We start from the raw sequence: 27,095 nt of genomic DNA, 5'->3' as shown, positions 1-27,095 counted from the left end.
GCCATTGCGACTGCTTGGAGAGTAAACCAGCAGATGAAAAAATCTTCCTCTCTGTCTCTGTATATCTGACTTTCCAATTTAAAAACGTTCTTAAAAAAAAAAAATCATTGGGTCATTCTTCACAATCCCCCAGTTGGGAGGTGGGGTGGGAGGGGACTGGCCAGCCTATGTCTCCTTCAGCACAGGGACTCAATTTTTCCAGGGTGGAAGATGAGGAGGCTAACTGAGCCCCAACTGGAGCCAACTGACCAGCTACCTTTCTGTGCTGCCAAGAGAAGGGACGTAGTCCCCAGGGAGTTTCAGGATGTGGGAACAATGACTGGGAAACCTATACCTCCGTCCTGGGAGAGCCTGAGAGGAACTGTACCCTGTGACCTGCTTCTGAGGAACCCGATCTCACTTCAGGAACACCAGTGGGGGCTGGGCGCTGGGGCCCCCGCCCTAGCCTTAGCCTTTACGCTGTTCCCTGGAGGGTGAGGGAGCAGGGAGGAAATGAGGCTGTGGGCCCATACCGGAGCCAGGAGTAGGGAGAGTGGGAGGGGAGAGCTGTGAAGGGAAGGGAGAACCAGAGAGGTCTGCAGGTGCAGAGCTGGAGTCTGGGTGCCAGGAGGAGGGAATAGCAGGAAACCAGCCGAGAGCTCATCAGCTGGGCAACTGGCTGGCCACCTTCAAGCCTTCCACGTCACGTCCATGCTAAAAAGAAGCAGTTGATGACACAGGTGTGCCTGGCTGTCTTCTCCAGGCCTCCTTCCGGCAAGAGCAAATCTTTAGGATGGTCCTGCACCCTCCAGTCCTCCCGGTGCAGCCCTTCACTGAATCACCTGAATGAATGGTGCCTGGGAAGTGCTGGTTTAGGGGAGATCTTGCAGGGGCTGCTGAGCATGCCTGAGAATGGTCACCCTAGGCATGGTGTTGGGGACAGGGGATGCCACTCCCCACTCCCACCCCAGCCTGGCGCTCTGTGAAGGAGAAATGCAATAAAAAAAAAAAACACTGGGTCAAGCCTTGCACACACAGAGAGCTTTACCCTCTGACTCTGGGACTAGGCAGAACACCCCTAGGACAGGGTCTGGAGCACTGGATGGTCCCAGCATCTCTCGAGAGAGACGCCATCTCCTCTGCTGCTAGTTTACAGATAACTACAAGCTTTTCACTTGTACATCAGTCTATTATGAGTTGGGTTGATGTAAATCTATCCCCCAGCCTCTGCCACTCTCGGAGAAGGGTCCAGATCCAGACTCTGGCCCTACAAAGCTGAGCCCAGCGTGATCTTGGCCTAGAAGCCTCCAGCCATGCCCGTCTCTCCCACCCTGTCCTTCTTGCTCCGTGGCCAGGTTCGCAACCGTACAGCTGCAAACTCCTTGCTCTCACCTCTTACTCTGCAGTCGCAGAAACACATGAAGAAAAGCTAAGCATGAATTGCAGAAAATACAGAAAAGCAGAGAGAAGAAAGATCGCCTGAGGTTTAACCATCTAGTGATCCCACTTGTAGCATGAAAATGAACACAAAACAGTAATTTTAAAAACCACATTTCTCCACAGGCTCCAATTTTAAACTATTAATCTGGTGCTGTGTGGATTTCCCGGGCCTCTTAATGGTTTTTTCAGGTCCCTCTTGCTTTATGCCGTCTAGTGCCAGACACAACATGCCGGCACAGCACAGTTCTCAAGCCCCTCAGGGATTTGCACCTGTCACTTTGACATGTTCAGGACTGGCCCCACAGCAGCAAGCTTCATTTGGGAATTTCTGTTCAGGCATGGTTCTCTGTGACTCCCTAGGTCTAGGCCTCCATGGGGTCCTAGGTGCCCGGCTGGCAGGGACCTCCCTCCCCCACCCCATTGTCCACCTACCTGGTAGTCCATGGGTCGCCCCGCACTCGGCTCCATCTTAATGTCTGGTTTTGACCTGAGCAGAAGAGGCTGTCAGCTGGGCATCAAGTGGCTGCCTCTGGGGTACAGGCAGTGGCACATGGCTGTGATCATGGTCTTCAGACATTCAAAGACACTGGGCACAGTGGAACTGGCTGCCCTCGGAGCCCAACAGAGGGGATGGACTAAAGCAACAGATAGACTAAAGCAACAGCAGCCTGGGAGTGGGCCTGCACTCAACAGTGCCTTTGTGGGGAGACAGGCAGAAGAGAGATATATTAGAGGGAAAGGAGATAGGGATAGGCTGAGAAAAGCTGCGTGTGGGCTCTGACTCTCACCCCCTCTATCAATTTCAATCCCAGCAAGCTGGTCCTGTGTGATGGGGGAGGCAGTTAGGGACATGGGGTCCTGTCTGCTCACCGCTTGTTGGAGACATTGGTGGTAACCGCTGTTACAGAGGCAAGAGACATGGAGTCGGGGTCCAGCCCATCCCCCAGCTGCATGGCCAGGTGGTTGAGGTCCTCCATCTCCAGCACTGCCGGTTCGTCTGCAGAGGCACAAGGGCAGGTGTGTGTGTGTGTGTGTGTGTGTGTGTGTGTGTGGCAGGGGGCAGGCCTGATGGTGGGCCAGTGACTCGATTTCCCCTGTACTTTGGTGTCTAGAAAGTGAAGAATCAAATGCAAGGTGTTGTTGGTAGCATCTCCTTAACCTGCCAAGGTCTGGGCTTCGGCAGGAGTTTTCTACCTAACTTTGGTTTTCAGTGATGCCATATCCAGTCTTGCTTTTCCATTTTCTTTGAATGTAATTTTGACTGTCCTTGCCTTAGGTTAAGATGGCCATGATATGCTTTGGTGAGTCAGCAAGAAACCCTCTGCACTTGGTATTATCTACAAGGGGGTACCACCTGTCAGTCACATCACACATCCAACCCCAAATACTGATGGGGATGTTATGGCTTAGAAAGTAAGGAACCCATGAATACTAGTTCATGGGATTCAGGACTTAACCCCCTACCAGTGCGTATTCAAAGGAGAAGAAGAAATGAGCATTTCAAGAAGCTGCCTTAGCAGGCTGGCTGGTGTGGACCTGGGCCAGTCGCTGTCCTCTCTTCATCTAAGGGCCCTGCAGAACAGGGGCCAAGCTGACGGGGAGCGGGGGTGCTGAGCGCCCCACCCACTCCATCTTCCCCTGGGCTCCCACTTAGGCCCAGCTGCTGCGCCCTTCCCCAGCCGGCTGCCCAGTGAGGGGTCAGGGAGGGCCAAGTGGGCTGTCCCCTGGAGCTGGGTCGCAGCCTACTGAGGAGTACCCGGACAATAAGAGGCAGTTTTCAAGCACCCTGAAACAGAGATGTGGACAAACGACCTTCATTTTTGTTCGTTCTCTAATTAAGAAAACAGCATGCGGAGCACCATGGGCAGGCGATGCCTCCTCAACAGGCCCCCAGTCCACCCTCTACCCACATCTTTCCCACCACAACCAGCTCCAGGTATGCGCCTTCTTAAAAGACCAAGGCTCTCTGGGCGGAGCCTGATCTTCCATTGGCTGGCTGAGAAGCCAGGCCCAGCTCAGGTGGCACTAGCTGCCCAATCTTAGGAAGGTCTGCCTGGGATCCGCCCTGAGAGGCTCCATGGTAGTCACGTGGTGAAATGTGCCTCCCCCCCCCCCCCTTAAAGGGCGGGCCAGGCAGAGCTGGTGCGCGTGTCCTACCTGATCTTTGGGGCTCCTCCTTGTGGGGTCGGTTCTTGCCAAGCTTCATGGCGGAGAACACGCTCCTCCCGGCTCTGTGAGGGTGGCCGCCAAGACGAAGTGGAGGGAGATGGGTGCATGGAAGAAAACACACACACAAAAGCCCGAACACAGGGGAAACACGTAAGAGAAAGGGAGCCCGGGACTCCTGTCCCTTACTTCCTGTCCCAAGATACATTGAGAGCTTAATTTCCCAACCCGGGGGCGGGGGGACATGCAAGGACTTAGGGCAGAGGGAGGTCCCGCCCTCTCGGAACCCTTCGAAGCGGGAGCAGGTGGGGGTACCCAGCATGCAGGGAAGGTAGGCAGGTACTGGGAAGGGACTAGCAGCTGAAGGGCCTGGGGTCTGTGCTTCTGGTCCTCATGCCAACCCCTTGTCCAGCTGCTCCGAGCCTGCAACACCTGAGCGCCCCCTCCCTACCCCTGCGCCCAGCCCACAGCTGGTTGGAAAGAAGCACCAGAAAGACAGCTGTCAGAACCGAGGGAGGGAGAGATCAGCAGGCACCGGGAGAGCAGAAGCTGGCAGAAGATAGGAGATGCTGGGCTCTGGGGTGGCCCCTGTGCTCCAAGCTTGCCTTGTCTTGCTCCCACCTCTTCCGCTCCAGGATTCTCCTTGGTCCCTTGTCTGTCTCTGGTCTTGATCTTGCCCTTTCATGAGTCCCCGCCCCCTCTGGAATCCCCTTCTCTCCCCAATCCTAGGATCATACAAGTGGTTCACAGATCCTACCTCTTCCTTTGGCTTGATATGTGGTCTTGTGCCCCGGGTGAAGGGCCTTGCAGTCAGGGGGGCTGAGGGAGGGGGGCAGGGGTCCTCACTGCCCTTCGGTGATGTCCCTGAAGCTGAGCCTTTAGTTTCTTGGTGCCAAGAGGGACCAGAAGCAGGATCGGCAGGGGGTGAAGTGCAGTATTCCATTACTGCATTCATATTGCATGAGCAGGATACCTGATTCCTTCTACTTCCCATTCTCCTCCTCCTGGGGGTGGCCCTGGCATCCTGGGGTGGGAGTGGGGATGCAGGGATGCCTCTATGTTCATAGCATAGCCTATGTCCTTCGGTCTGCATCAAGACCACCAGATCTCTGTGGGGTTGGGGAGACCATGGCGGCATCTGCGTAGCAGTGACCAGGCATCCTCAAACCCTTCTGCCCAGGAATGGGGATCCATCTTGTTGCCCACACTGAGCTCTAGCCTAATCCTGGGTCTTCTCTTTACTGCTTGGATGAAGGGCAAGACAAGCCTAGATCCCAGGCATGGGGCAGGCAAGAGTCACCCACTTTCCTACGGCACCAGCTCTCTGGCTTGCTCATACTCCTGAAGGTAGAGGAGGGAGAAAGAGGTGACCGGGCGATGCTGAGGTATGCCCTCTCCGGTGCCAGGCTGTCTGGGCAGAAACAGTGGGAAGAAAGGGGCTCTCCAAAAGGAAAGCAGATGACTTTGGAACTAGTTTTCAAAGTTCTTCCCCTTCTAATAAGGATGCCACACACACACACACACACACACACACACACACACACACACACACATCCCTCAGTCATAAAACAGCCAGAAGAGGTTGCATAAAGCTTTCTTGAGCAACTACTAACAGGGACAAAGGCTTTCTCACAGGTTTGCCCATTTTCTCTGGCTAGCAGGCTCCATGTGCTCCTCATTCCGCCAATGACAACACACAGGTTCAGAAAGGGGACACTCACCCCCGGTCCCACCAGAAGGGACAGGACTGGGATGGGAGCCCAAAGATCCTGAGTGGCTAGTGACCAGCCCTGAGCAGCTCAACGGGCCCATTGGAATCAACATGGAGTGGCGGGAAAGGGACCACCCGGCTGGCTGGCTGGCTGGCACCAAGTATCCTGTGGAATTTCCTCCCTGCCTGGTGCCCTTTGCGTTCTGACCCCTGTGGCAGGCCTAGCCCAGGAAGGGTGACTGCTGCCGGCCTTGCTGTACATTGTGTCTTCTCAGGGGTCCTTCTTTCCTCGAGGTTTTAGTTTTTCTTCTGCCCAGTCCCAGGGGTCTGCTGTTCTGGCCTGCACTGTCCAGGAGTCTCCTGGAGGGGTTTCTATGCTCACTTCCTGGCCCTTCCTGGGCTGGGCCTTTCTGAAGAGTCCCCAGACCTGTGCCATGTGCGTCCTGCATGGTGCTATCGCCGTGGCAACCTGCTCCAGCCACAGAGCCCTCGTTCTGTCCCCCTGACTCCTGAGGGTGGTGCTCCAGCACATCACTTCAAGGTGGAGTGGACCCTCCCTGAAGGAGGCAGCTGCCCAGTGCCAGTCCAAGGGTCAAGGCCAGAGCCAGAACCAGGCACCAGGACAGTGTGGCCTTCTGACACAGGTGCCATAGACCTGCCATGTGGTAAAAGGCCTCAGAAAACCCTTGGGCAATTCTAAGCCTTTGAACTTGAAAATCACTATCTTCCATAACATATTTAGATGTCAACATTGAGACTTTGGGGAAAAAATACTTCTCCTTCACTACCATAGCCTGAAGCAATTTGGAGGAGACACCCACCTCCTTTCCCCATACCCACTTGACGTGGACAGGCTGCCTGGGACGGCTTCAGTGTGCCTGGGGCTGTCTCAGGATGCTGGGTTGGTCCCTCAGGGGAATTACAGAGATGTGTAGCAGTGGGCATGTGTCAAGGACTGTGCTGTGTGCTCAGTGCCTCTGGATGCTGCTCATCAATTGGCTCTTCAGTTTATCGGAGTTGTAGGCAGCACAGCCTGAGGCCATCGCTGACCCATGGCACAATAGAGCGTCACTACAGAAAAAGGCCTTTCTGGGACCAACAGCATAGCACAGAGACTTAAGCAGCTGCCTGCGACACCGTCGTCCATCTGAGTGCCAGTCCTGCTCCCTGCTGATACGCCTGAGAGGCAGCAGAAGATGACGCAAGTGCTTGGGCCCCTGCCACCCATGTGGGAAACGTGGGTGGAGTTCCAGGCTCCCCTGTCCTAGTTCTTGTGATTGGGTAGTAAACAAGAAGATTTCTGTCTCTCCTTCTCTTTTTGTAACTTTGTCTTTCAATTAATTGACTAAATAAATAAGCACCAAAGGGGAGGGGAAAGAGCAAGAATGCAAAGCAGTAGCCCTGTCTGTCTGCTTGCTATGCAGTTCTCCACAAGGAGTCTCCCTGTTGCTCTTGATTGAAGGTAAAGGAGAATTTTTTGAATTAAATATTAACATCAGCAGGGAATTTTGGAACTTTTCCACTTGTCTTAAAGATATAGTTTTTTTTTTAACGTAATTCATTGGTTCGGTTTCATTGTAGTGAGTCATCTTTTAAGGAAAAAAAATTCAGGATTTGGTCTAGCTGGATTTTCCAAGGACTAAAGATAGACTGCTGAAGAAATAGACTTGGAAAGCAAGCCAGCAGGCCTCAGAGCACATTATGCCAGCCACGTGCTCCTGATTGATGGCTGCATCGCAGCCTGGAACACGGCAACCAGGGCAGGCAGCCACTCAGGGTCCTCTGGGGGGTCAGAGCCACGTTCGAGTTCATTACAGGTGGAGTGATATGCACCTGCGGTCTAGAGGAACCCCTGGAGAGAGGATCTTAAGGTGCCTTTACTCTGTGTGAGCATTTCATCCGCACAGCTCTGGAGCTCCTCGCTCATTCCTGGCTCAGATTTAGATGTCTGTCATTGTGGTGGTGTGATGCGTGGTGTGCCCTAGAAGAGAGCCTTGACTCACATGGACTTGGGGATGTTTACCCGACTACATTAGTCATCTATCAGCTCTGCTAACTGGAGTTCACACATTATTCTGGAAGTTAGGACTTAAAAGGGGAATGCCTGCAAATGGCCATGCCTACTCACTATCCAGAGCACACGTGGGAACTGTCTAGGTTTGTTAGCTCAGAGATCAGTACATCATGGTAGACAAAGTCTGGGGGCCGGTGTGGTGGTGTAGCATGCTAAGCTTCTACCTGTAGCACTAAAATCCCATGTGGGTACCAGTTTGTGTCCTGGCTGCTCCACTTCCAATCCAACTCCTTGGTGATGGAAAGCAGCAGAGGATGGCTCAAGGCATTGGCCCCTGCACTCACATGGAAGACATGAAAGAAGCTCCTGGTTTTTGGCTTCAGATTGGCCCAGTTCTGGCGATTGCGGCCATTTGGGGAATAAACCAGCAGATGGAAAATCTCTCTGTATAATTCTGACTTTCAAATAAAATAAATAAATCAAAACAAAAACAAAGTCTGACCTTGAGGAGTTGGGCTGTAGTCCTTCCAGCAATCATTGAGACTCCAAGATGTGTTCTCCAAGTGCCCCTTGGTGGGCTTACTTCTTTGATTTGTCCACACCCCAAGTCTGGTTAATTTTATAGGGGTCTATACAAGAGCATGCTAGATTTCAGTTTGTCCCTAATAGTGTGTCACAGGACAGGCTGATCCTTCAGAAGAGAACCGTTCTGTCTCTGGCCTGTTTGTACCTGTGCCTGTGTCGTGCCATGGACTCAGGAGACCTCACATACTTGTTCCAGCCCCAGGACCACCAGGAAAGCTGGCTCCTCCGTTCTCTCCAGTGGCTCAAGCAAACGGCTTTGTGAACATCTGTTTCCCAACCTGTCCTCGAATTCCACAGATGCACATGGAACACGCATATCTTTGTGGCTTGAATCTGAAGTTTTCCCTACTGTGACTTAAACCTGTCTCCCTGTACCTTCCCTCGGTAGAGACAGAAATGAACCAGCTTTGCCACACAGAGATGTAAAACTGCTCCCACAGTTTCCCAGGCTGGAGGATTTTTGTTTGTTTAGTCTCTTAGAAATTTCCATGTTCCTATTCTTTAAATAGACCTGAACACTACCATTCAAACAATAATCCTACAGGACAATCTGTCTTGTATGTTAATTGAGATAGCAAGAAATTGGGCTGGGAAGGACTAGGGGGTTTGAATCTGCCGTGGGCCTACTATGTGCTAGTGCTGGACAGCACCTCTGACTCTAGCTAGGTCCAGTCACAGGGACCAGGCCAGTGTGAATGCTTTGTGGGTCTGCCCCAGGACAGACTGGGGGACTTTGAGAGCCTGGGGAAGGGCAGGTTACTTAGGCCTCATGAGTACTTCAAAAAGTTAATGGAAAATAGAATGAGAAAGTTAGTTGATTTTGGCAAAGAAATCTCCCAAGTTTGTGCACTGCTCCTCCACAGGCTGCATTCTCCAGGGACATTCTGAAGACATGGAAGATTTAACAGCCCTGATTCTATGGGAGACTTCAGCCTTTGAGTTCTCTTTTAAAGAGGACCCCCCCCCAGCTTGGTATCCCCACCACCCCAGCCTGCCCCAGGGCTCTGGATCCCTCTCTAGGCCTGGACACAGTGCCTTTGCTTGTGGATAAAGGGCGAGGGAGCAGTGAGTTGTCTGAAGTTTTTATACAAGCTTACTGCGTGCCCATGGCCCCTGGGACCCACTGTGCATGCAAGCCTGGTGTTGCCATGGTACCCTCGTGTGAGTTAGCTTGAACGTTCAGAGCAATCCACCACCATTTCTCTGGGGTTCAGTTCCCATCTGGAAAATAAAGACTATACTACACCTGGCTTTTCAGCCATTGTTGGTGGATTTAGAGAATTAAGTTCAGGATACACCCAAGAGCTCTCAACTTTCGGGCCCCCTGTGGATTTCCTGTGTTTTAGTTCCAGCTTCATCTCTGACCATGGGCCACATGTTGCCCCTCTCTGGGACTCACATAGGTCACCAGCAGAGGGAGCTGACTGGGTTCCCTCCACCCTGGGGTCTCCTCTCCGCGTCCCCACAACCTGGTCATATGGGCAGCCGTGGCTCCTGCTGCCATGTGAATTCTCCCATGATGCTCCCAGCCGGTCCAGCCCCTCCTCGTTCCTCTCCCAGATAGCCCTGATCTTTCCCTCTCTGCAGGAACTGTTTGGGGACATGGGGATGGGAGGACCACCCCAGGGCTCACCAACCCTTAGCATCCTGGATGTTCACGCTCTGGCCCCAGCCTGCAGCCATGCAGTGCCCAGAGTTTGTCCTTGGGTGTGCATCTCTCGCTGTCCGGCCCTGACCCTTGCCTTGACTGGAGGGCTAGAGCCATGAAGGGGGTGGGTGTCCTTGCTTCTCATGCCCTCCCCAACCCTTTACCCCCTCCCCCACCTCTCAGGGAAGCCTTAGGAAGGTTGAGCAGGGCAGTGGAGGAGAAGCAGGATGCCAAGAGGAGAGAGTGGGATCAGAAGGCCCCACCCCAGCCCCATGCCAGCTGGAGAGACCTCCCTCGCCTGCGTGCCCTTGCCAGCCCCACCAGGACTGCCCTGGCCTGGGACACCTACTTGTGCTCGCCATCTCTGCCTCCCTTGGTCTTCTCTCTGCCTTTGCTGAGTAGGGGGAAGAAATGAGGAGATAAGGGGATGTGTGAGAGAAGGTGTGGCCCCGAGATGCAGCAGCCTCAGCCCTGGCTCCAGCGACCCCCGTGTTCCTGAAGACCCCAAAGCCCACAGCCTCTAGCTACAGCCAGTCTGGGCCTGCCGGCACAGTTCAGTAGTCCCAGGCTGTCTCAGGACCACACCCTGGTGATGCAGTGGCCTCAGAGCATCCCCAGATCTCCTGAACCCCAGGCTGGGTCTATGGATTCCAGAATGTGGGTGGCAGATTTCTCAGGGTGAGCCTGGCCACCCTGAAGGCTTTCCCACACCTGATTCAGCCAAGGGAGACACAGAGGCACAACCTGAAATGAGAGAGTTAAGGGGGCCAGGGGATGCAGAAAATCTTTCTAGAATGTTCTCTTATGTCTTTCCCAATGCTATAATGCAGATAAAGACATACACTGAGTAGCAAGAAAAAATTGTTCCCTTTCCTTACACAATGGCTGGCACAGGGCTACCCAGAAAACCTGGGCAGTTGGGTGGGAACCCAAGGCCTGGACAGGGGCACAGCTGAAGTGTAGCCTGGCCAGGTAGCCTTCAGGTACCATTGGTCTGGTCTCTGGCTGCCCAAGCCAGGTGAGAGCCCTGAGCAGAGAGCAGTTCATTGCAGAGCAGTGTGAAGGAATCCACAACCCTGCCTTGGCTGTCTGATCTCAACGTGCAGTACAGGCTCCCCTCCCCTTAGCATCTTCCCATGCACAGCTCCCCAGGGTTGCCTCTGTGTGGCCTCCTGGGGAGCTCCACTGTTCCCCCTATCCCGCCCCAGCCTCATTAATCCCAGCAGGGCTGCCTGTCCCTGAATTCTCATGCTGGGTTTTCACTGCCTGAAGAATTCTGGGGTCCTGGGAAATTTGAAAATCTCTTCAGTAGAAGAGCCAGAGGGGGAGTAGGAGAGGTTGGGTCCAGCCGAAGGGACACCCCCGCATCCTCCCTATGCCTGCTCTGTCCCCTCTTCCCATGCTGTAGGTTGCTGGACAGGGAAGGAGACACGTGAAGATGCCCACACTTCCTGTCCAAGTGTAGAAATGGGGAAGGAACAGGACTGTCCATCTCAACCAAAAGAGAAACCCTTGCTATTTACCCAAGCCACATTACTCCTGCCTCTGATGCCAGCCGTAACCGTGGGGTCCTGTCTTCTAACCTGTCCACCATCCTAGAGGGCTTCATCCTCACCTTGTGCTCCCCACGTGGCTCCAAGGCTCAGCCTGCCCATGGCCCTTGGCAGGCAGGCAAGAACTTGGACCACAAGCATGGTGCCAGGTTTTCCTGGGACACCTGTGCACACATGCCCAGCTGTCCTAGCCCTGGTGTGGGGTGTGGAACATGGCTTTCCTAGGTCTCCCCTGGGATGGAAGAATGACCCACTTGGAGAACAAGATGAGTGGTCCCTGCTGCTCCCACCCAGGTGAGACCAGGCAGACAGCAGCACAGCTGGGAGCCCTGCTGCATTGCTGGGGTCACTGGAGATGAGGGCTGGCCATGAAGGAGGAGGAGGAGTGGTCAACAAGCAGTGAGGGGGAAGGAGGGTCAGGCCTAGAGGAGAACATGAGATGGGAGAGAGTGCAGGGCACAGGGAAGCCAGGGAAAGGCCCACGGCTTGGGTGCTGAGCCACAGGGTCAAGGTGGGCTCCTCCTGCGTTTGTTCCTAAGATGTGACTTCTGGGCCTGGGAGCAGCACACTGAGCTGCATGGTGTCATGTAGGGAATGTGCATATAAATATACAGTTACCCAGGCACGTGTGTGTGTGTGTGTGTGTGTGTGTGTGTGTGTGTGTTCAGGACCCAAGGCTCCTTTCTCTCCAGGAGCTGGCACAGCTGCTTGTTGACACACAGAACCCAAAGCCCAGGTTTTGTGCTTCCGGGAGAACCATGCCTACAGGGAGCACCTTCCTTCCTCCCCTGCCACAAGGACAGCCTGGGAAGTAGGGTGAGTAATGAAGAACCCTTGTCCCTGTTGGGGCAGTATTTGCAGAGTCCCTGGAAGAGCTGAGAAGAAGGTTTGCTCACAGCTCAAATCTCAGAGCTGGAAAAGTTGGGGTTTGGGTGGCTGGGTGTCTGTGAAGAAGAGGAGGAAAGAAAGGAAGCTGGTTGAGCACCTGCCACATGCCAGCCCCTTCCTTTAACCCTAACGCTCCTGTGCTCATCTGGTGGTATTGGAGCTCTGCACGTGCCCTTGCCCTGCCCGGCCTCCTGACTCAATCTGGGGGCTCTAGGATAGAGAACTTGCAGGAGTGTGAGGCATCTGACTTGGGGGTAGGGACTGGAGAAGGTGCCCAGATGCCTGGCATTGAACAGGGCTGAGGAAGGATGGAGGGGCAGTGGGAGGGCTGGGGGCTTCTGGGCAGAGCTGTGGCTAAGGAAAATGGGGGGACCTTGGGCGGTTGGGTGATGAACAGTTGTTTTAACAGGCAGAGCCTACAGAGGGCCTTCCAGCTTGTGTGCCTCACAGAAGCTGAGAGGTGAGGTCTACACCAGCATTTCTGCAAACCAGCTGAGCCCAGGGTGAGGTCAGGAGGAAAACAGGTGCGGTCTGGGAGAAGCAGGTGGAGGCTTGGGCAGGTGGCTGGAATCCAGGTGTGTGTGTGTGTGTGTGTGTGTGTGTGTGTGTGTTGGATTGCAACAACTCTAGAGATGGGGGGGGTCCTGTGTAGGTGAGAGACTGGTTTCAAGAAGCTGGGGTCTTCTGCACTTGAATTCTGGTTGCTCGCCTCAGGCTGTGTGTTAAGGTGGACAGAAGTGCTGAGGAGACCCTGAAAACTTGGCCTTACAACTCTGAGCTTTAAGGGCCTAGAGTCCAGAAGGTAGCCAGAGAATCTTGCAGAAGGAACTCAAGGCTGGGAAAGAGGGGGCTGTGCCTGCCCCCTGACCTCAGGCCAGGACCCCTAGCCGTGGTGCTCCCCTTCCCCTCCTCCTCCTACCTGCCAGCCCCTGGTGGGAAGGCCAGTTCCTTTGTGGGCCCATAGCTTCAGCCAAGCATGAGCAATACAAAACCCCACTGCTGGCCAGCAGCAGTGGCTCACCTGGTCTCTGACCAACAGCATCTATACCTCCCTAGTCTATGAGGTGAAAACGGGAGGGAATGTGGAGTGAGTGTCTCCAGGCAGGTGCTGAGCAGGCCCCTCCCAGGAACAGCAGGGAGGCTGATGTTGGGGGCGGGCATCCTTTGGGCGTCCACACCCCTGTCCTCCAGAACCTGTACGTTGCATGGCTAAGCTGGGCAGGGGATGGGGAGATGACACCCACTCCCAAGGGACTCTCATGCCTGGGTAGGGGGCTTCAGTGGCAGCTGGGGAGAGGGCTCAACCCAACGTGGGGGTAGTGACACCTGCAGGCCAGGGATCCGGGTGCAGTTGTCATCCTCACCCACCTTCCAAGTGTCTCCCCCTGCTCTGTTTCCTGATGTGCTCATGAAGATGGGCATGAGGGGGGGTGGCAGGTCATGGTGCCAGTAAGAAAGGAGGAGTCCTTAGCTGTGCAGTCCTGGGGCCCACAATCTTCTGGAGTCCCCTGGGCACATGTGTTTTGTCTTGTTTTGTCTGGGAATTGTAGCCTGAGCCGCAGCTGCTCCAGGCTGCCAGGGTGCTCCTAGGAGAGCTATGCCCTGTGGATCTGGGCCGATGTCACAGCTGCAGAATCCTCTCCTCTGCCTGGCCCAGAATGGCAGACAATGTCCCTGGTAGTGACGCAGGAATCTTGGCACTCCTCTCCCTGTGACTGTTGGCGCTTATATGGCTTCCTCTACAGGTCTCAGAAAGCCCTTGCTGAGACACAGCCTCCCCTCTCTGTCCATGCTAGGCCTTTCTTTAAAGGATGGGGGGCCCCATCGGTAGCAGTGCCCCCTTGTCCCATCATACCTCTGCTCCTTTTATCACTGCCAGCCCTGTTCCTGACCCTGTCCCCCCTACAGAGAACATGTTGTTACCAGCAGTTCCATGGACAGTACCCCACTCCACATTCAACCTGTCCTTCTCTGGTCCCTACAACAATGATAGAATGGTGGAGGGAGGGCTCCATGGATGGTCTGAGGCAGAGCTGGCCCTCAGGCCACTGGGCCTCTAAGATGGAGTGGTCAGGTCCCTGCCAGCCCAAGGTAGGCATTGTGCCCTGCTTGGCTCAGGTCTGATCACTTGGACCTTGCTGCTCTGCCTCTGCCACCTGGTGCCTTCGGGTGTTTTAGCAAGTTTTGTGTGAGAGTAGAGGAAAATGGTTCCAATGCAAGAAAAAAAAAATACATCCAGGCCTGGTGTGGTAGCTTAGTGGCTAAAGTCCTTGCCTTGTAAGCGCCAGGATCCCATATGGGCACTGGTTCTTATCCCAGCAGCCCTGCTTCCCATCCAGCTCCCTGCTTGTGGCCTGGAAAAGCAGCTGAGGATGGCCCAAAGCCTTGGGACCCTGTACCCACATGGCAGACCCGGAAGAGGCTCCTGGCTCCTGGCTTCAGATTGGCACAGCTCTGGGCAATCTGACCATTATGGCCACTTGGGAAGTGAATCAGCAGATGGAAGATCTTTCTTTCTGTCTCTCCTCTCTATATATCTGACTTTCCAATAAAAGTAAAATAAATCTTTAAAGAAAAGAAAAGAACAAAAACCCATGTCTGATCAGTTGGAAAACAATAGCTCAGCCTTGGGTTTTTCTAGCCAGGAGTCGAGTCAGCTCGTGCTGTTGGGAAGCTATTAGAAGGAGACCCTGGCAGCCATGTACAATGCTGGCCTCGCTGGGCCTAGGTTCCATCCCTCTGGACTCAAAGAGGAAGACAATTAGCTGTGTCTTCCTTAAAAAAAAAAAAATTGAACATTGGAATGACTGGACCTGGACCCACCTCCTGCCATCTGTGTGCAGTGTGGGAAGCCTGGGTCCCCAGGGATGAGAGTTGGCACCTCTGGGCATTGGACCAGATAGGCCAGAACTCCCGTCCCCTTCTCCTATCCTCTGAGGAGGACAGGTGGTCTTGGCCTTTCCTCTCATTTCCAACCCTCCCTCCCAGGCCTTCTCCCAGGGCTGGGGGTGCCTGGTTGAGCCCTTGTGCCTCCCCCGGGGAGCAGAAATGCCCTCCACTCTTCTGGATCCCTTCAGTGGTAAAGATCTGCACGTGAGCTCCTTCAGGCCTGCAGGGGCCAGTTGGGAAAGGGGAGGCCTTTGGCAAACTCCTGGTCTTTCTCGGGGCTCGGCCTGTTACCTGCGGAAGCTCTTCTCGCCAGGAGGCCGGGAGCTGGGCCTGGAGCCAGGCAGCAGGCCATCCGTCTCCTGGCTGTCCTTCTCTTCCTCTTGAAGAGACTCATCCCCCAGAAAGTCTCCATCGTCCCAGGAGCCCATTGTGCCATCCACGGCCTGGTACCGGACCTCCACACTCAAGCTGGTCTGTAGGGAGAGGGGTGTGGTAGTGAGCAGCTGAGGTGGCAGTGTCTGCCGCCATTGGCCACTGTGCAAAAGGAACCACAAGCTATTCTTCCATCCCTCGCCCACCTGGGGAGGGCACACTGCATGTTCTCCCCTTCCCACCAGCCCATGTGCCAAAGAGAAGATATGCCAGAAGACTGGCAGGTGCAGATCAGCTTCCTGGGAGCTAGCTGCACTTGGTCACCTCCTGTCTTAGAAGCAGGGCTGCCAGGAAATGGGCCGGAGTGAGCACAGTGTGCCCGTGGGAGAGGACCCTGGGCCTGGACTCCTTTTGTGGGCATGGGGTCAACATCCGCCAGCCCACCCCTGCTCATCTGTCACCCATCCTGCCTGTCCTGGAGGGGAGGGGACCTTGGGGGTGTCCGGGGCTTGTGCACCAGGAGGAAGTACAGCAGCAAGGCTGGGCACAGGTGCGACCACTGAGAATCCTGATTGGCCTTTTGCTCTATCTCCTTGGGTTATTTCCTCTCATTTCAGCTCACCCGCCCACCGCCCCCCGCAGGGCATAGGGAAGGTTCCCTCTAGAACCTTCTTTAGCCCACCTGGGCAACAGGGGTTCCCCTTCTTCACAGGCCTGGAGATATCTTGCCCCTGTGTCCCGGGCAGGCAGCTTTCGCCTAGTGCCTGGGGCAGACCTCCAGGATGCCTTTGTGGGAACACATGCTCAGAGCCCATACTCATGCCATGCATGCCTGCTGAAGGTTGAGCTGTGTGACCCATGGATGGGAAACTGAGGTCCCTGCCTGCCCAGAGTGTCCTGTCTTGGAGAGAAGCCAGAAGGGCAGCATGAAGACTGCACTCTGGGGAGGCCAGCAGGCCTCAGCCAGCTGCCAGGTGATGGGAGAAGCTTCTAAAGTGATACCTAAGCCAGGTCCAAATAGAAGGACCACTGATGGAACAGAGGGTGTCACCGGCACCCTTCTCTGGGCCTCTCTCTACAGGAAGGGTGGGGTATCCACCCCGGGACAGCAGAACTCCACATGCTGCAGGGACTCCATCCTGGCTTTCACACAGAGCAGCTCCTGCAGTGGGACCCTGGTCTCTCCCTCTTGCTGCCTCCCTGGCCAGGCACACGGAGAGTTCCTGAGGTCACCCAGGTGTAGGGCAGAGGCAGGGGAAGCAAGCTCCCAGGCCACCCCCGCCCTGTGGGACAGTTCAGGGACTTCGGGCACCCCACCTTGATGATTGCATTATTGTCATCCATCAGCGTGTCCGTCACCTCCACGTGACTCTGCTCCACCACCTGCTGCAGCACCATGCGGAAGGTCCCAATGAGCCTGGAAACACAGTGGGATGAGAAGTGGGGCTGGAGTGAGGGGCAGGGCAAGGCTGATTGGCTAGGTTGAGGCTATCAGGATGGGGCAGGCAGGTGCATTGGTGGAAGCTCCAGGCTGGGGTTGGAGAAGCCTTAGGACACTCCCTGCCTCCACACCCAGCTTTGTGTCAGTCGCAATTCCCTTTTGGTGGAGGGTGGCTCTGTGGGACAGTGGCTGTCTGAACTGTGGGGGTCAGAGGCATGAACTCTTGCTCTAGCTGAGTCCCTGAAGAGCAGCTTCCAGATGCCCAGTGTGGGTACTGCTGGGGGAGGGCCAAAGCCTGGAGACACAAGTAAGCTCTCTCCCCATCCCTAGCCGCGACTGCAGCATCCACCCCTTTGCCAACATGCATGGCTCGTTCACCCCACACCGCAACCTGGAGGCAAGGGCTCACCCTCCTGCAGGATGCCCATGTTCCTAGCAGTACAGAATGGATGGGCAGCATGATGATATATTGAAGGGCATGGTCTTGGGGCAGAGACGTAGACTCAAGTCCATGAGTTGCCTGCTTTTTGGGTGATTTAGCTAAGTGCTGGTATGCTTGGTTGCCTCAGAAAACAAACAGGAACCCCTCCTTCATGGGGTTGTGGTGTGGGGGCTCCTTGAACATCTCTGTTAGGGCTCACTGGAGTCCCAGCCCAGGTCAACCAGTGTTACTGATGCCATGGGTCTCTCAAGTGGCAGTTGATGGGCAGCCATTGATTTTTCCCATCTGCTAGACATCTGCTGACTGAATAAATGAACCACAGTGGGTGGCCAGTGCACGCTGATGGAGTTGACTGGAACCCATCTCATCCTATGGCTAGAAGGCTGTTGCTTGGGAGATGGCAGGAAGCCACCTACAGTGCTTCCATATGGGGTAGATTAAAACTTGCAGCCCACTCCCAGCTGGAGGGAGGAAGGTTGAGGGGAAAATCCACAGGGTGGGGCAGGGGTGAAGGGGAGTGTGGTAGCCCTGCCTCCTTTGGTTTTCTCAGACTTCACCTTAAATGGAGCCACCTGGAGGTTGGGCTCACACACAGGACATGCTGGCCAGAGCTCTGTGTTCCCCCACCACAATCCCTAGTTCCAACCATGGCCCATGTCAAGCTCCTAATGTAAATCAGTGAACTCACAGCCAACTGAGCCAGCTGGGTCAGAGTACTGACCTTGCCCCAGAACGATGATTGAGTAGCAGGGATGGGGTGCAAGAACGTGTTTCCAGACCATGTTGTGATGCTGGCACAGGGAGCACCATCAGGCTGTCTGTTCTACATCATCGCTTGTTCATGGCTCCTCAGGCCACTGCTCATCTCTTACCGTTCTCGGATGCCCCAGGATCACAAAGGGAGGTTGGATCAGAGGGATGTTGCAATGTGACCAGACACCTCCAGGGGGCAAGGGAGAGCTGTTCCCACCAGGTATACACAGAAGGTGCTCCTCCTGAGCCTCAATAGTCTCTGCCCTTGAACTTGGGAGCTTGGCCGGCTCTACTTTCAGGACCAAGTGGGAGAGATCCTTCCAGACACAGGCTCCCAGATTCTGCGAGACTGCCTGGTGACCTTAATGGTGACAAGGATGAAGACGGGGCTCTCATGGTTAATCCCTGCTTCACTGTTTTAATCACACAGGGAGCTGAGCTCTCCCACCAGCTCTGGTCCATATCTGTCCACGGGCAGACTAAAGGCCACTGCTGAATAAGGCACACGGAGACCAGCCTGAAGGTCCAAGGGGGATTCCAACTGCTGGCAGCTGTGGGAGTCCCAGCAGTCCTTCCTCCTCTCATCTCCCGAGGGCCAGCCTCCTGAGAATTCTGCCATGCCCCCCTCCACCCTTATGCAGCCCTCCCCACCCTGGTTCGAGTAGGGCTGGCCTCTTTCTCTGCACAGCCTGATGAGGGGCGAGGGGCACGTTGTCTTTGGTCCTGGGTGGGCGCATTGCACAGCCAGAATAGGAGCCACTCCTAGGGGCTTTAACTGCAAACAGAATCTCCACCTTTCCAACCTCCTCAAAATAAAAATGGTAAAACAGTATTCTTAAAATGCAAAATTGATAGTATCTCGGTTTTATGTGAAGCGCACTGAAAAACATTTGTACAAAATGCTGCTCTTTTTTTTTTTTTTTTTTTTTTTTTACAGGAGCACTCTGTGCTCTTTTCCAAGTATGTTCCATGCTGTCTGTAGGTGCGTGAACAGGTGCTCACTAGGACTGCTGCAGAACAGGGTGCCCTCATGCCTCCACCCCTCAACCGCGACTCTCTATGGCAGGAGAAGGATCTAGGCTTGGGAAGGGCTGGTGAAGTCTGGGATCTGGCCCTGGTGCTCACTGCAGCCGTGCTTTGTACGGGGTCTCAATGCACTGGGGGTGGCAGAGGATGGAGCTCAGCATGGAAGGGCAGGCCTTGCCGACTGACACAGGTGGGCTTCTATGCCCCCTGGACAGCTGAATCATCTCTCCGGCATTGGCAGCGTCCAACCACCTGCTCTGTGGGAGGGAACACTGGCCCGGGGTTCCAGAGGTCTGTGTTGAACACCCAGCTCTGACGTGACTCAGCTGCATGACCCTGGACAAGGTTTCCTGGGCTGTGAGATGAAGGAGCTGAGATCGAACCCTAGGGCCCATCCAAGTTGCCTGTCACAAAATGAGCACAGCTTATGCGAGGCTAACTGGGCCCCATGGAGGAGCTGGGCAGGCAGGGAAGGCCTGGGCTGGGCCTCTCAGGCAATTCACTTGCAGGGAGTAGGGAAGTCTCAGATGCAGCCAGGTTCCTGGACAGGGCAGAACAGAGCGGCTGGCAGGCACCACACACCTGTCAATAATTCATCATGTTCCCTTGGGAGCCAGTGTCAGGTGCATGAGCCAGGCCTCTACTGCGCTCCTGGCTCCTGAATTATTCAGGCATCCTGGCATCCTCAGAATCTGGGAGGTTGGCGGCCAAGCCAGGGACCAATGCCTCTCGAGGGTACATGACTGGCAGAGCTGAATATGCAAGAGCATCTAATTGAAACCTTAACTTCCAACATCATCAGGTGGCTGTCAATTCTTCAATGTCGATTCCCCAAGTGCTGGGGTGGACTTGGGGGTACTCTGACGACATCACAGGGAGCAAGATCGAGATCAAGGCCAGCACTGTGGTATAGCTGGTAAGGTCACTACCTGTGGCACCAGCTGCCCAGAAGGGCACATATTTAAGGCCTGGCTGCTCTGCTTCTGATCCAGCCCCCTGCAGAGGAGGACGGCCCAAGGTCTTGGGACCCTGTAACCTATGTGGGAGACCTGAAACAAGCTTCTGGTTCCTGGCTTTGAACTGGCGCAGCTTCTACTTTTGTGGCCGTCTAGATAGTAAACCAGCAGATGGAAGATCTCTTTCTCTCTCTCTGTAATTCTGCCTTTCAAATAAATATATACTTTTAAAATATCAGCTCGACACTTTTTTGAATATCAATCCAGGGCAGGCCAGAGACAAGGCCTCCAACCCTTCCAGGCCCCATCTCTCCCACACCGCCCCAAACTCACTTGTTACTGAAGACTTTGCTATAGTTGAAAATCTGAATCTCCAGCATTTCACTTCTGTCGATGCCGCTGGCTACCGGCCACCGGAACGTCTGTGGAAAGGGACAGCTGTGGCATTAGGTGGACATTTCAGGTGGGGGCTACAGGGGGTGGGAGGTGTGGATCCCCACCACCAGCCAGGTAGGCCCCTGGGGTGGGCCAGTTCTCACTGTGTCAAGGCACTCCCATCTGCAGCCTCTCCCGACCCTGACCGCTACCTAGAGGCTGGTTAGTGCTGCCCCAGGTCACAGGGTAAACGGAACTCCTGCCATGCTTTCCAGCTGCCCTCTCCACCGCCGCCCCCCAGCCCACTCAGATAGGGTTCTGAGTGGATGGCAGTCAGGCCCAGCAGGGACTGTGGTTTGTGAGCCTGGATTTTAGGGTGTGTGTCCCCCTTTTCATCAGACGACTGGGGAAGGGAAGGATGGGAAGAGCGATGTCTCAGATGTGACATTTTATGGTCCTTCCCTGAGGACATAGCACATGGAGCTGGGGTGCCTGCAAGAAAGAGCCGGCTTGGTGCAAGCTTGCAGTGACACAAGCCTGGGTAGTGGGCTGGGATCTGCTTCTCCCTGGAGGAGGCCCTGCTGCCCAGTGGGGTCCAGGAGCCATCTGTGCCACTATGGTGTGTGGCTAGGGTGTAATTGAAGGTCTGTTGGTTCTGAGGGATGCAGCGACTTGCTGCTACTCTCTCTCTCTCTCTGAGGACTGCTTTCCTCAGCTGAGACAAGGACTGGATCCCAGGGGCAGAGGTTGGGGGGGTGGGTGGGAGTGGAACCAGGTCTCCTAGATTGGGATACACAAAGCAGGTTCCCCAGGTCTCAGATGGAATCCATTCATGTGGTGTCCATAGAAATCATCATTTGTGGGCCTGTCACCCTAATGCCACCTGGAGTAGATTAGAGCTTGCCAGTGAAGCTGGCTGCTACACCACAAGGAGAGGCCATGCCCATGACAGGGGATGCAGGATCAGAGCCTCTGCCATTGTACCCAACTGGACAGGGAGTGGGGTCCATGCCCCACTGCACGCCTGAACCCCCGCGTGAGAGAGAGGATAGGAGCAGGTAGGAAGAGGGCGCCAGGTGGAGCTGTCAACCCTTCTGCCCAGGCCTTGGCTTGAGGAGAAGGAGCAGAGAGCGTGAGGCTCCCCAGGCTGCGAAGGAGGAGGGGGAGAGGCGGTGGTGGCAGCAGCCAACAGCAGCTTTTGTTCCTGCGCAGCCCAGCCCAATGCGGTTTCCTTAATGAAGTTGCCTTCCTGAGGCTGCAGGGGAATAAACCAGCTCAGGAAGGTCCAAGCCACCAGCAAGGCACCCGGAAGAGGCGTGGAGGGGCCAGGAAGACTTCGCTCTACTGGGGACCCGGGGAAGGGATGTTGGACCCTCCTGAGATCTGGAGCAGGGAAGGGCCTTTGGCACCAGCAGGAAGGTGAGGAGCAGCAGGAGACTGGCCGTGAAAGTAGCACAGGCCACTTTACCAGGTGGACAAAGAGCAACCATGGGGGTCATTTGCAAAAAGGGGAACAGACAGTGCCTAGGGACCTCTGTTCATGGCTAAGCAAGATCCATGAGATACGATGACCTAGGCCCATCTGCTGAGTGACAAGGAGGGGTCAGGGGGGCTGGTGGCCTGGACTGCCCACAAAGATCCAGGACAGGCAGCAGCAGACAGAGGTTCCCAATGTGGGGCAGCAGGTGCCAGCAGGGCCTGGGCGGGCACAGTCATCCTGGACGGCAAGGCCTAGTCCCTCTAGGAGGCAGTTTGCGGGGGCCAGCAGAAGCTCTGTAGTCTCTGACCTGCTCCTTGTCTTGCACACCCTCTCCTGCTTGCTCTCCTCCTCTTGTTTCTCAGTTTGCCTTCCTACGGCCTCTGCTGTGTCTCCTCTCACATCCAGCATGTTGTCTTATTTGTGTTTCCTGGTCCCTGCATCTTCAGGTGACTCCTGATCCTGGCCATTTTTCTAAATCTCCAGGCCTCAAGGCTGCTGAAGCCATGCTCTTCAGGTGGGGTCCAGATATCAGTGGGGACCCCAGCTGAGCGGCTCAACCTCCTGGTGGGGGCAGGATTTGGGGCTGAGACTGCCATCTGGCCACCTTGGAAGCACAGGCATGAGTTTCAGTAAAGTGACTTTTAGGTTTGAGGTCCCCTTGGCTGTTGATCTGTACCTCTCTGTTAATTTTTTTCCATGATGACTCCACTACTTCCCCAAGTAGTTACAGGCTCCCTCTCTTAGCATCCAAGGTCTGGTGCACTCGCAGTGGTCTTTGTAGTATTTCCAGCTCTGTGTCCCTTCACTGGGCAAGCATCAGTGAGCTCTGGGTACCACAAACACCCCCCACCACCACCACCACACTGACAACATCCAGGCTTGTAGCTCACACAGGTGGAGGTCTCCATGGTATCACAGGAACTGAGTTTGCATCAAACACCCAAATTCCAGCCCTGGCTCCTCCACTAGTTTTGATTGCTGTGGCTCCGCTATGATTGTCACCTGTGGCATGGTGAAGGGTGGGGGATGGTTTTGCTGTGATTTGAATATATCCTCAAAGTCCTATGTGAATGACCCTGGTAGGTGGTGACTTGGGCAGATAATTGGCATTGGTTGGGGTTGGAAGGTTGTGGCCCACCTAACAGCATGAGTGGCTTGGTGAGAAGAGGGAGACCACAGCCAGCAGCTCCCCGATGTGAGGACTGAGCAAGAGCCCACCCTGGCCCGGATACCAAGCAGAGCTGGAACAGCATCGTGTTCTGGGACCTCCCAACCTCTAGAATCCTGAGCTGAACCAGGTTGTCCTTCTTCATAATGTTCCGGCTATCAGGTGTTTTATTACCGCGTTTGGTGATGAAGAGCTAGAAGTGTTCACACGGGGCCCAGCGCTGCAAGCCTCAGTGGCTTGCTTTGCTTTGCCATTTTCCTCTCTCGGGAACTTGGTGCAAACCTGTGAGTGATTCCTCTCCCCAGCAATTTCCCTCCTTGTGTGTCCATCACTTCCTGGCCACTTCCTTGGCCCTTTCCCCATCCCCTTCCGGACTCTGTCCAGAGTCTCTCTTCCTCCTTCGGGTGTCATTGGTGCTCTTACTCCCTTACCTCCACTTGGGGCACTGTGCACATGCAAATGCAGACACAGGGGGCACTGGGGAGCACAGGAGCCTGAGGAGTGCGGGGCGGCTGGTTCTCTCCACCCCATGGAGTTGCGAGCTGTTTGGGGGAAGGGACGGGGCTTGGGCAGAGTTACAGCAGTGACCCTCATAGCGCTCATCACCAATCCTGAGGTTCAAGGCAATGTGACAGACATGGGCACCTCTCACAGTAGGGAAACAGAGACTGAGAGCTGCCCAAAGGGCACCGAGGCAGGAGTGGACTTCTTGCCTCTGGGTGCTGGGAGTCTGGTGCTTAGTTCATGCCAGGGTACCCTCTCCTGAGCTTGGGAGAGTAGTGGAGGTATCTCCAAAGGGGGCCTTGGCTCTAATTGTCCTCCTGGTTGGCAGCAACAACAACAACAAAAAACCCACATTTGTTTATTGAATGCCCATGGCATCCGTACCAGGTGCTGGCCACGTACTTTTTATACATTGCATAACTTACAGATGACCAACTGAGGCTCAGAGGGGATTTGCCCAATGTAAGTAGTAACATAGCTGAGTAGTTCAGAAGAGAGCCAGGCTGCCCCAGTTCAAGTCCCAACTGTCACTTAGCTGCGGTATGACTTTAACTTGCCATGTCCTCATGTACACAACAGAGATGATGAGGTCATTTGTCCCTGTGCCCTGGCACACAGGGTGGACTCTGACAACAAGGCATCTAATGCTATTATGGAGGAGTCTCATTGCCAGTGAGAAGCCAAAGCCAGTGCTTTCCCTCTCACGAGGACTGCACTGTCCCCTGCATCCCTTTTGGCTTTGAGATTTTACCTCCCTCCCAACCCAGGGTGGAGTCTATTCTCCCCTACTGAGCCTAGACTGGCATTTTGATTGGTTTTACCAACAGAGCCCATGTGGCACCCGCACCTAGAAACTTCTGTTTTCACCCTCCTTCCAGTTGCCATGTAAGGAGGTCCAGGCTGCCCTGATGGAGGAAGGCTGCAGGGACACAGAGGCCCTGAGGATGTGAGGCCAGTGGGAGGAGAACCCAGGACACCATCTAAGATCACCCCCGTCTCAGCCTGCAAACCATAGGGAGTGTGCCTGGTGCTGCTGAGCCAATGTCACCGTTCAAGATGTCACAGGCCAGCAAGCCCCATTCTGCCACATCATGGCTGTGCACACTCCTGGAGATACTGCTGGATATTTCTAGAGACAGACACTGACCTGCAACAGGACTGTCAGTGAGGGTGTTGTATGTAGCAGGAGAGAAGCAAGCGCTCAGGAGTATTGTGTCCTGACCCTGCTCACCAGCTCTAGGCTCAGCCCTGGCCTGCCTGATGCTGGCTCGCTGCTGCATTCTGCACCCAACAGGCCCCAGAGACTCAGAGCTCTGCACACAGGAATCCCTGGCACATGTTGGAGACAACCTGAATATGCTCCCTGGGCATGTGTTGGGGGTGCAGCACCTTCCAAATCCCCTGGGTCTGTGAGGGACATTGAGCTGCATCACACTAGAGTGTGAGGAAAGGAGACATCCTGGGAGTGCAGATCTGCTTGTCCTCCAGCTGCAGTCTTGGCAACCCACTCCACTCCACTCTTCTATACCTGCTTCTCTAACAATGAAACAAGGGGGATGCCTTGGTGGCCTCTAGGGTGGCTTTAAATTATCTTGCCTTGCTTCACATGGTGCCAGCCCTGAGCCAGGAGCTTGTACACAACCCTAGCCCTATGAACCCCAGTTTAGCATAGGCTTGGGGTGACAGGTACCCAGCCAGTGATTGTCCATTCTTCGGTTCATTCTTTCACATGGCAATGATCTCCAAGCACCATGCTGGCTGCGAGGCCACTGGTAGACAGTAAAGGTGCATTCCTACTCCATGTGGATAAAGGGAGATTGGCCTCCCTTCCCAGGGCTCAGAAAGGGATGGCCTTTGTCTATACTGGCTCCATCTTCCCACCAGGCTGAGCCCTCAAGGGCAGGACCTAATCTTGTCCACTTGGCAGGGATTGTGCATTCTGGAATCAGATTGACATGGCTCCAACTCTGGCAAGGCTCCTGTGGCCTGGCCTGCTGCCACGCAGAGAGGGACAGGCAGAGCAAGCCTGGCTGAAGTTCGCAGAATCTCCTACCACTTACGGAGAGCTCAGTTAATGGCAGTGGCTCTCCTCACGCCTCCTTGCAATGTCAGGATTCAGGTCTCTCCTGGAGGGTCTGCCCGGTGCCTGCATTGCAGCCCAGCCAGACTGGTTTGCAAGGGCCTTTGGGTGGCCATCCCTACTCCCCAGGACACAAGGCCTGGGTCTCTCCTGTCCACCCCATCCTCCAACTGCAAGTTGTAGGTGAACCACAGGAGTTCAGATTGCAGCTTCTGGGAAAGGTGACTCCAGACAGGTTCTTTCCACCCATTGTTGCAACAGCATTGTCTTTCTTCCAGGCCACTGCACCCACTCAGGTTGCCAAGCCCAGCCAGCAGAACCTCTGTATCTGTGACCTGGGCTCTCTGTGCAGGAACTGAGGGCTGGGAGGCAGTATGCAAAGACCCCTGCCTGGCTCACCAGAACACAATGCTGAGGCGTTCTCCCTCCTGCCTCTTGCTTTAGTTTGTTAGCTGCAAAGCAAGATAGCCGAAGGGGAAGAAGCAGCAGGGGGGGGAAACTGAGGCCCAGAAGGGATGGTGTCAGTGAAGACTGGAGCCCAGGTGTCTAGCTTCCAGGCCACACACCATGTGGCTCTGTTGCTGGCACCTGAGAGCTCTGGGTAGAGCAGGTTGAACAAGGAGACAATGGAAGCTAAGAGGACTTGGATGCTGATGACCAATGTTTGCCAGGCTGCAAAACACTTCTCTGAGGGAAAAATGGAGTCAGGGGTGTGGGGAGACCACACCAGGTCCTGGTAGGGATGGTGGGATGGGAGTCAGGCCCTGCGCAGCTCTCTATGGCTGTATACAAAGAACAGTTAGAGCCACATCCTAGGTGGGGCCACCTGAGTTGGGCTACTGCCAAGGCTGGAGAGAAGAGAAACTGGTCGGGGAGCAGGTGCTGTTGCTGGCTGCCGATGGAGCCCCCAGCATGGAGGCTGTAGCTGTACAAGCCACGTAGCATCCCAGTGTTGAGCTCTCTGTGTGCAAGGAGGTGTCCTATATCTACAATGGATGAGTAGCACTTCCCCCAGTCTTGTGGCCACCTCTGGCTCTCGTCCTGTGCTTCTGCCCACAGTACCCTGGCCTCTGACCTTCTGTCCACTGCCTCCCAGCCCTCAGTTCCTTCAGAGGCAGCCCAGGATTCTGGCCCAAGCCAGCAACCCTTGTACGCTCAGAACTTGGTCCATATTCTGGGGTAGTTGCCATGGACTTTCCAGCTGATGCACACTGGGCAGTGCTGGGAAAAGAGTGGATATGGTGATTAACCTTGAATGTCATGTATATATGGGGCTCAGGTGTCCTGGGGTGCTGGTCATGGAAAGGGGTGGCAGGTGCCCTTTGAAGGGGCATCAGGTTGCTCGCTGGCCAGAGGTCTGAGTTGACAAGTCCCCCAGCAGTCTTAGAAGCAGGGAGTCAGATGTTATACCTGGAATCAGTATAGGGGACAGAGTCACAGGAAGGCTGGCCTGAGCCCCTCTTCTCTCTATAGCTCTGGGGAAGGAGATGGGGAGAGGTAGTGGGCAAGCTGGAGACCTCCCGGAGATAGCCACTCTGTGGGGCCTCGGTTCAGGGGGGAGGGAAAGTAGTGATCCCCTGCCCCAGGAGATTGCTCACGGTCCTGTCTCTAGGATAATTTCTGCC

At 55.0% G+C, this 27,095-nt stretch overlaps 1 protein-coding gene across 2 annotated transcripts in view; it reads right to left on the bottom strand.

Moving 5' to 3' along the window:
• The window catches only part of OTOF (otoferlin), a 74,568-nt gene that overhangs the window by 26,757 nt on the left and 20,716 nt on the right, over positions 1 to 27,095 (bottom strand). Inside the window, exons 3-9 of one of the 2 annotated variants that reach the window (XM_004582655.2) lie at positions 20,197 to 20,285; positions 16,563 to 16,662; positions 15,165 to 15,346; positions 9,893 to 9,937; positions 3,577 to 3,650; positions 2,290 to 2,416; positions 1,852 to 1,906 (exon numbers count right to left, since the gene is read on the bottom strand). In XM_004582655.2, the coding sequence (XP_004582712.2) occupies positions 1,852 to 1,906; positions 2,290 to 2,416; positions 3,577 to 3,650; positions 9,893 to 9,937; positions 15,165 to 15,346; positions 16,563 to 16,662; positions 20,197 to 20,285 (672 nt within the window). The remainder of the gene's footprint in view (positions 1 to 1,851; positions 1,907 to 2,289; positions 2,417 to 3,576; positions 3,651 to 9,892; positions 9,938 to 15,164; positions 15,347 to 16,562; positions 16,663 to 20,196; positions 20,286 to 27,095) is intronic. The other variant, XM_004582656.2, reaches the window with a different exon arrangement.

This window comes from Ochotona princeps, chromosome 8 (genome assembly GCF_030435755.1).
Source record: "Ochotona princeps isolate mOchPri1 chromosome 8, mOchPri1.hap1, whole genome shotgun sequence".
Classification (NCBI taxonomy): Eukaryota; Metazoa; Chordata; class Mammalia; order Lagomorpha; family Ochotonidae; genus Ochotona; species Ochotona princeps.
This window is presented reverse-complemented; position numbering and strand designations above follow the sequence as displayed.